The 9,171-nt window shown below is 34.2% G+C and overlaps 1 protein-coding gene across 6 annotated transcripts; it reads left to right on the top strand.

Annotated features, from left to right (window-relative positions):
* Positions 1-988: 988 nt before the first annotated feature.
* Positions 989-8,100, top strand: LOC125866188 (phosphatidylinositol/phosphatidylcholine transfer protein SFH13-like). 6 transcript variants are annotated; one of them, XM_049546499.1, is made up of 15 exons: positions 989-1,168; positions 2,402-2,517; positions 2,632-2,932; positions 3,219-3,318; positions 3,423-3,689; positions 4,155-4,232; positions 4,325-4,429; positions 4,518-4,567; positions 4,650-4,749; positions 4,862-4,960; positions 5,049-5,162; positions 5,447-5,603; positions 6,711-7,099; positions 7,175-7,249; positions 7,699-8,100. In XM_049546499.1, the coding sequence occupies exons 2-15, from the start codon at positions 2,511-2,513 to the stop codon at positions 7,717-7,719; spliced, it is 1,863 nt and encodes a 620-aa protein (XP_049402456.1). In that variant the 5' UTR covers positions 989-1,168; positions 2,402-2,510; the 3' UTR covers positions 7,720-8,100. The 6 variants fall into 6 exon arrangements, with proteins under 6 accessions (XP_049402456.1, XP_049402454.1, XP_049402452.1 ...); XM_049546497.1 differs by having other exon boundaries at positions 2,629-2,932; XM_049546495.1 differs by having other exon boundaries at positions 2,614-2,932.
* The last annotated feature ends 1,071 nt before the right edge of the window (positions 8,101-9,171 follow it).

Below are 9,171 nucleotides of genomic sequence, written 5' to 3'. Positions count from 1 at the left end.
TTCTCAAGTACTTTACTATCATGTGTAGTATCTTCCCAACCAGCATCAACAAAGGTAAACTGCATATCAAAATCACAAGTACATAAGATATTTTGTGATGTTTTTCCTTTGCGATTACGATATGCTTGTTGCACCGCTTTAGGAACCTCCCCTTCTATATATGTTCCATCAATCACACCAACACAATCATACCAAATAAAAAAATACATCAATATTAGTTTAGTGAACATAAAATAAATTGGAAGCATTATAGAATGCACTTCATAAAAATAATGTTTGTAAGAGTAATACAAATAGTGCTTCCAAGACAATGCAAAGTCATAAAATAAATATTATCTCTTTAAACAAAGTTGATATGAAATATGTAACTAAATACTAATAACTTACACATAAAATATGAATGTGCACTTATTAAGGCCATAAAACAATAAATTAAGTGTTGGAGTAAATGAATAGAACAAATTTATTACTCAATAATCGGTTGGTGTGAGTTAAAGTGACTATATGTTGGTGAGAATAATAAATTTTATGTCGGTGAGAATAATAAATTTTAAAAAGTAATGATATAATTATAAATTTTATTTACTTATGAAATAAATGGTTAGTAGATATAAATGTGGAGTTGTTTTAACAAAATATAAACTCGTGAATCAATTTTTGTATTAAAATATCTCAAATCATGATATGAAATTACCAAATAATTTCATATCATGATTTTTGGAGAATATGGAATCACATCTCATGATATAGAATCATGAAATGAAATCATCGTAAAATTACACATCCAAACGCTGATTCCATCTCATAATATCGCATGACCAAATGACTACTAAATATAAAATTAATCATTGATTTTATAAAGTAGACAAATATTATTAGATATCCTCAAATAATTTACAGTAGACAAATATTTGAGGATATCTAATAATATTTGTCTGCGAGTAATAAAAAAACAGCAGAGAAAACAAGCAAAACGCAGAAAGTGAAAGAGTTGGCGCTGCAATCTTCAAAAAATCTGCTGAAAGAGAGAGAGAAAAAGCTTGTAAATGTTCATAAATCGCTACGATGATCTGAGATTTTTTCTCGAAATTGATTATTGAAATCAGAAGTTCAGTGAATTTATAGCTCATAGCTCTGTCAATTGCCGATTTTGATCGCCGTGTCGTTGGTAGGTTTCCGGTGAGATTCCATTGGCATTTCATTCCGGTGAATGTTATCGTAACGTTTTTTTTTTCATTTGTAGTATTTGTTAGTTGGTGAATGTGAGATCTGAGTTTCAGTTTACGGAGAATTGAAATTGAAATTGAATAATTGTTTGATTTTACGTGTGATCAAGTTTGTGGATTCTTATAATTCATTATTTATTTTTTGAAAAATGTTGATAATGTAGCAATGTGAATATTGTTGATCCAAACTAGTTCAGTATTGCGGCTGAGTAGTTGTTGTTTTGATTATATATCTTGTGTTTTGCCTGTCATAGCATTTTACCTCTTTTTAATCGTTGTTTGAGCCGAAGGTCTATTGGAAACAGCCTCAGGTAAGGTGCAAACCTCACATGTGAGATTACACTGGGTTTGTTGTTGTTGCTGCTGCTAGTGGTGGAGCTAGGATTTTCACAAAGGAGTTTCAATATAGAAGAAGAAAACATGTGAAGAAGCCGAGGGGATTCAACATCTACTATGTAGCTATACATAAAAAATAATTTTAACTTTGTATATACCATGTAATTTTTTGCCCAACCCCCTCTCCCCTACCAAGCTCCGCCCATGGTCGTTGCTGTTTGGTGTAATGTGAGATATGAGGTTCAGTTTACGGTAATTGAATACTTGGTTGATTTTGGGTGTGATCAAGGTAGAGGATTCTTAAATACCTAATGCATATATATTCTTTTGTTGGAAAAAAATGATGTTGATATTAAATTTATAGTTGGCTTGAATTGGAACCAAGTGGATATAGTTGATCCAAACTAGTTCAGGATTGTGGCTTAGTAGTTGTTGTTTAAGTATACATGTCGAGCTCTGCCTGTCTTTCCTGCTATTTCTTTAACATTTTATTGGATCTATTTATCAGTTTGAGGAATGTTGGTGGAGTTCAATACAATAACTAGAGTAGAGGACTTGTTCTTTTGTGTTTATCAGCAGGTAATGATCTTTATTTCCATTCTGTGATAGTTTGATGTATGGTTTGACTGGACTGCACAAATGAATAGTATTAATGGAGCTTGATTTTTTTTTCCTGGTGAGCTAGAGTACTCTTTGCAGAGTTAAATAATTTTCAAATTCATTTGGAATATCATTGCGATATTCAAGAAACAATGCTTGTCTTTTCTTTTGCGCAAAAATTATTTGTCTTCTTTTTATAGAAAGTCTGAGATTCTGGTGGCTTACTTGTCTTCTTTTAGTTATGTAAGTGCAACCTGTGCTTGGATGGTTTTGAGACGGAAAAGCCATAATTGCATTGAACTCTAGTGGCACAACTTACTTCGTCATTCTTTCCTCCTTGTCACGTAGATGTCAGGTTTGTTACCTCATTTGGTCGTTGAACTGAAGATTTTGTTGGGATAATTTAATTAGTGTTTGCTCTATGATGCTCAAATACGAATGCTCTGAATAGTATCCTGTGTTCTAGAAGGGGGATCAGATGCTTATTATGATGACCATAGAGAAAGAAAATCAGACTTTGAGAATTCTGAGGATGAAACACGGAGATTCAGAATTGGTGCTTTCAGGAAAAAGGCAATCAATGCTTCCAACAAGTTCACTCGCTCCCTCAAAAAAAGAGGAAAAAAGAAAGTTGATTACAGGTTTCCTTCGGTTTTGATAGAGGATGTCCATGATGCAAAGGAAGAAAATGTTGTCTATGAATTGCATCAACAACTTCTTGATAGGAATTTGTTGCCACCCATACATGATGACTACCATACCTTGTTGAGGTGAGTTGCCTTTTGAGTTGTATAATTCTTTGGTTGACAGTATTCTCGGTTGCGCGAGTGTTGGCAATTTTTAGTGATAACTTACACTAAAAGCAGTAGAATTTGACGGAAAATGTCTCTTCAAGTCCTCCATTTGTCATGGCTATTTTTTTTTTTTGAAACGTACTCAGTCTAGTGAGCTGTCTGTGTCTGCACCTTGCAGGTTGTGTCCTTGTATTGGATTTAGTGATTCTTGTGCACCGATAGAAAGTATTACAATCTTATGTTAGTATTCTTTTATTTATAGATTCTTAAAGGCAAGAGATTTCAACATTGAGAAAACTATTCAGATGTGGCAAGAAATGCTTAACTGGAGGAAGGAGTATGGAACAGACACAATATTGGAGGTAGTTGCATACTACAGGCGTAAATTTGTCTTTTAATCACCATAACTCTAATTTTAGCATTTTGCTTCAACTTTATTTGCTTATTGGACCTTGTGACTGCTCAGGATTTTCACTTTGAAGAGCTGGAAGAAGTCCTGCAGTATTACCCCCAAGGATATCATGGAGTTGACAGGGACGGAAGGCCTGTGTATATTGAAAGGCTTGGACAAGCTCACCCGAACAAATTAATGCGAATCACCACAATTGATCGCTACATGAAATATCATGTCCAAGAGTTTGAAAGGGCCCTACATGAGAAATTCCCTGCATGTTCTATTGCAGCAAAGAAAAGGATCTACTCAACAACCACAATTTTGGATGTGCAAGGCCTTGTATGTTGCTTCACTGAATGGATAATTTACCAAAATTGATGACTGTCTTGAAATCTCTGTTGCATTTTTTACACAATCTAAAACTTTATGTAGCTATATAGCTTTTATTGCGACAATTAAGTACTTTTGCTTTAATGTCATATCTACATGCATTAAACACTTAAGTGGGACCGCAAATAGTTTAGCATTCCCACGGTATTTCTAAGAATTAGGTGGAGCTGTTGGGTCCTTCAATTTCTGTCTCTACATAGTTTGGATTTGCCTTTACCAAAGTGATTTATGGATTATGATATGCGGATAACATGTATTCCCATTAAACTTTGCCATACAAAGTATGTTTACCCCTCTATAAGGTCTTTTAATAGTGTTGCTCCTTATTTTTAAATAAGTCTTATAGAAGTGTTGCTGTCAGCTTACTGCTTATTGTTCAATTTCACCTATTAAGAAGTATGCCATTGATTGCAGGGAGTTAAAAACTTCACCAGGACAGCTGCTACTCTTTTGGCAGCCATGGCAAAAGTTGATAACAACTATTTTCCTGAGGTATTAGCTGTCATCATGAATGAATAGTTAAGTTAGATTTCAAGTAGTTATTCAGATTTCCGTTGTTAATGATTTCTGACATCTCTATATAGACATTACAACGGATGTTTATTGTCAATGCTGGCCCTGGCTTCCAAAAGATACTTTGGCCTGCAGCACAGAAATTTCTGGATGCAAAGACTATTGGCAAAATACAGGTGGAGGAAAGCAGGGGCTTCTTTTCTTCTACTCATTTGGTCCAACTTCAACTGACTGAATATCTGCGTTCTCATCTGCACTTTGCAGGTTCTGGAATCTAAATCTTTGGGTAAACTGCTTGAAGCGATTGACCCTAGGTTTTTCTCTCTCTATTGTTCATATAAACCTACCTGCTTGAAAAAAAAAAGTTAATTTCTGTATCTGATATTTTCTGTCCAGTCAGTTACCTGACTTTCTGGGTGGCTCTTGTACCTGTTCTGTTGAGCGTCGCTGCCTCAGGTCTAACAAGGGTCCATGGAGTGATCCTGAAATAATGAAGGTGGGTTTGTTGGTGTTTTCACTATTTTCTTCTTTTTATGGCTCTTCTCATTTAAGTTTAAGGAATTATTTCTTCATGTGAGGTGACCAATAGTTTTCTACTCCACTTTTAGCTTGTACATGACTTAGAGGCAAAAACTGTGAAGCCAATATCTGGAATATCCAGAGATCAAAGGAGAATTGATTCCTCTAAACAGATACGCCCACTAAAGGTGAATATTTACTTTGACATTCTTAGTGTTGTTTCCTTGTGTTTATTATACCTCCCGGCTCCCCCTATTTGACATATTTTGCGGTCAGGGAAGAATTAATGAGACATCAACAGCTGAATCAGTATCAGATGTACATGACCCATGTTCTCCAATTAGACGAAGTAGCAGTTCAATTCCACAGCTGTCCCTACTTGATGAGGAAGTGAGTATTACAGTATTATATAACCATAGTTTAGTTTAAAATGTCATTTCTTATCAAATATATCAGGTATTTGTAATGTGCAATAATCACCATGATGTGTATACCTTCAAATAGAATCATCAGATTAGTGATTTATCCATTGCTCCAAAACCAAAGGGAGTGCGAGAAAAAAAAGGGCCTCAATAATGGAAGGGAAAATAGTTATCATGTATTTATAGTGTGTGCAAATGCATTCCTTTTAGATATGCGATACAATTATTTTACCTTAAATCTTGCTCGTGCAGGCAAGGGAATCGAATTCTACCCCCTACTGTAGTTGTGATGAGCAATTCAGCACAGGTGAACTAGTTGATGTTAATAAGCATGTCTCCCTATGTTGCCCAGAGCCTCCAGAATGCAATCTGATGAATTTGTCCACCAATGCACGACCAACTTCTGAAGGTATTTGTCATCATTGTTTATCTATACTACCAGTAGAATGTAGTCTGATACGGTTGCCAGCTGGACCTGACAACGTGTTTCTAATTATGTGATATTATTTATGATGAAGACTTGCTCAACTGTAACTTCAATTATGATTTGAGCTCCATTTGGATTGTCCGATATTTCTCATGTATTTGAAACTCGTTACTTGACAATTATATCTAATGTAAACTTGATCCAGGAGAGAGATCTCAAAATTGCTTATTTTTAGCCGTACAATTATAACTAGAAGAATTTGAAGTGACATTAAAATTAGGAGAGTTGAATTCATTTAAAATAGTAATATAATGCTTAGATGTTAACAATGACGGTTACTACATTAGTACTAATTTTATGCTTGCAAATTAAATGTGCAAATTTATTGATTTCAAATGTTTGAAGTGAAATGAAGTCTTAATAAAATCATGTCCAAAATAAATGTCACATGATTCCCTTCTATGTAACAGTGTTAACTAGGGGTAATCATTTTCATCATTAAGACTTGTCAAAAGAAATTATTTTCAGCATTCGGAAATTAAAAAAATCAGAATTTCATCTCTTTTTCTTCCTTTTTGGTGTCATACTAATGATTGACATTCTTTTCTTTAGATGATATCTCCTCATCATGCAAAATTCATCTTACTTACTTTTCTTTTCCTCCATTGAAGGGCACAACTTTTAAAAGTTTCGGAGTTAAAACACTAGAGGACCTTAAATTTCATTAAATTTATCACCTAACCTTTTTTAACTGAGAAACTTTATTGTATCTGTCATCTAACAAGTTGATTATATTTTGACTAAATTGGTTATCAAAAGTAATTTTTGACTAAATACTGATTTTAGCCAGATTTCCATGAAAAGTTGCTAAAATATTCATATTCATTCATAAGCCAATTCTCTATCCATCTCTTTCTTCTATTCATTCATTTCTGTGTGTCCACTAGACTGATGTGCATTGCCAAATCTGTAGACATTCAAGCAAGTACATCAGTTGATTTATGAGGTTATTAACTTCCAATTAAAAGATTGTGCTACTGGAACGTCCCCTGATGGGGATTCATGTCCCCTTTTTTATGCGCTCTTTAGGTACATTGGTGATTCATTGGTTTGAAACTATCCAGAAAAAGGTTTTGAGCAGATGTATGCAGTGCTTGGAAAGGAAACTGGTTCCTTTCATACTCAAACTCTCTGGACTGATTCGTGGTGTGTTCTTTGAGTATTGGAGGAAACAGGCAAATGCTTCCCGCACTAGTGCATTAGAAGAAAGACCAGAAAGCAGTTCTTCTGCTTATGGTGAAGTTGTTCATAAATCAGATGAGGCCCTCCCGTGCATGGAGCGTCTTCATAAATTGGAAATGTTGTTTGAAGAAATAAAGAGAAAACCTGCTGAGATCCCAGCAGAGAAGGACCAAATGATCCAGCAATCAATGGAAAGGATCAAATCAGTGGAGGTGGACCTCGACAAGACAAAAAGGGTATGCCTTATTATTGACAGTTATATAACTTTGAACTTGGATTATTCAATTGTCGTGTTTTATATTTTTCAACAGGTGTTGCATACTGCAGTGGTGAAACAACTCGAAATTGCAGAATTGTTGGAGAACCTAAAACAATCAAGTAATCATGTAAGATTTTTAACATTACAAATATGAACTCTGTTGCTCATCATTTGTCAGATAGCCTATCAACCACCTCATTTTTCTAAGGCGGGTTAGTTATGGCATCTGGTAGGTTTCTCGTTTTCCTGTCTTTTTCATTTTCATGCTTAGGGGAGAGGGGTACATGATAGGGTTGAGCATTGTTGAAAGATGAAATCAGGAAAATCAACTGTCAAGTCATTTTGTCCGTTGGCTTCTTGCTTTTGCTTTCCTCCCAATTCTTTTGACGTGGAGCATAAATTTCTGAATCCACCTCTGTTGTTGTTGTTATGTTTTTCTTTTGGGGGTGGGGTCTTAAACTGGGTGTTGGGGACACTATGTCAAGTATAAACTATTACCTTTCTCGCCACTATTGAAAGTTAAAAGGTTAATGCCTTTTCTTCTATGTTTCTGAAACTCAGATCTTTTTGTTGCAGCGGGGGAGGTTATTATGTTGAATATACGAAAGGGTTGATGCAACGTGAGTTTTGACTGCTAACCGTGCTGCGAGGGCAGTAGATGTTAGAGTTTCTGCACTTTTGAGTACTTCTAATCCTTTTACTCAGAACTCACAGAAATGTTTCTTTCAAGATGTTCATTATACTAATAATGTGTCAAAAAGGAAAAGCTTAAAGGAAACAGCTTCAAATTTCATGCAATAAATGTGCCTTTACAAATTGCCAGTGTGAAGAATCGGCTACGTGCTGATGTTTTCCAGGAAGAACGTCTTGGCATGTGTTGAGTAGTTCTTTCGAGTTAATAGTCAAAAACACATTTAAACTATGAGTTTTTCGCGAGTTTCACACCCAATAATTAGATATTTCCTTTTCATACCTGAATTATCACTCAAAATTCATTTATTTTGTCTTAGTTGTAATCTTTGAGAGTTTGAGCTCGTCATACCGGGCTTGCCTAGTGCGAGTTACTTCTCATATGTGGTTTGCAAGCTATTGCATAGGAGCGGGGTTTTACCCTGTGCGCACCCAAAGGCTAGTGATTGTCTGTTTCCTTTGTCATAAAAAAAAGTTATAATCTTCAAGAGTACAATGTCCAAGGCACAAAGTATTTCGTGTTCACGCAGAATTTGAGGAAGGGTCGTAGCTCAAAGGATGTGAGTAGTGACATAGACAATCTATCCTAATACAAATATCAGTAGTTATTGCTTTCTCTATTTAAACTCATGATTTCTTGAGGACAATTATATCAATTATTTGCAACATGTAAGGACTAAGGAATGCCACCGACATTACATTAAATGACTCCATGTGGGTTTAAGATAAAATAAAAATTGTCCCATTAATGAGGGCAGAAGTTTTTATCTTTTTTAAAAAATAAAAAAAAATTACTACTCGTATCTTTTTCCATTTGACATAAAAAAAAATTAAAAAAACTTAATATTCACAAAAGCGATTGGATAAGAATTACTTGCACTCAATATTTATATCAAAATCAATAAACACATGACATATGTTTACATATAAATCTGAATTAGTTAATCATATGATTAATTGTTAGGTGTAAAATATAACATTATTTACCCAATGTTGCAATTAAAATGAGTTTTATGAGGTAGTATAATTTGGTATTTGGAAGGAAAACTTGACATTGAATTGGTCACAATTATTTGTATGATAATAACTATATATATACATAGCTGTCTTGATTGATATAGTAAACTCATAAATCATGTTTAAATTTGATCGCAATTTTTTCAGATCAAACACTTGTCGATAATTAGCAATGTCTTTGTCTAAAATATAGTATTTTTTTTATAATTTATTCACTTCGGGCGTTGACTTGATAATATTATCTTCATTAATGACAATTCAACAATAAATAAAAGATCCATTTATTAAAAAAGTATATTCATTTAATGCATTTTATATGATAAAAACTCGATTAATTTCTTT

This window comes from Solanum stenotomum, chromosome 5 (genome assembly GCF_019186545.1).
Source record: "Solanum stenotomum isolate F172 chromosome 5, ASM1918654v1, whole genome shotgun sequence".
Lineage (NCBI taxonomy): Eukaryota > Viridiplantae > Streptophyta > Magnoliopsida > Solanales > Solanaceae > Solanum > Solanum stenotomum.
This window is presented reverse-complemented; position numbering and strand designations above follow the sequence as displayed.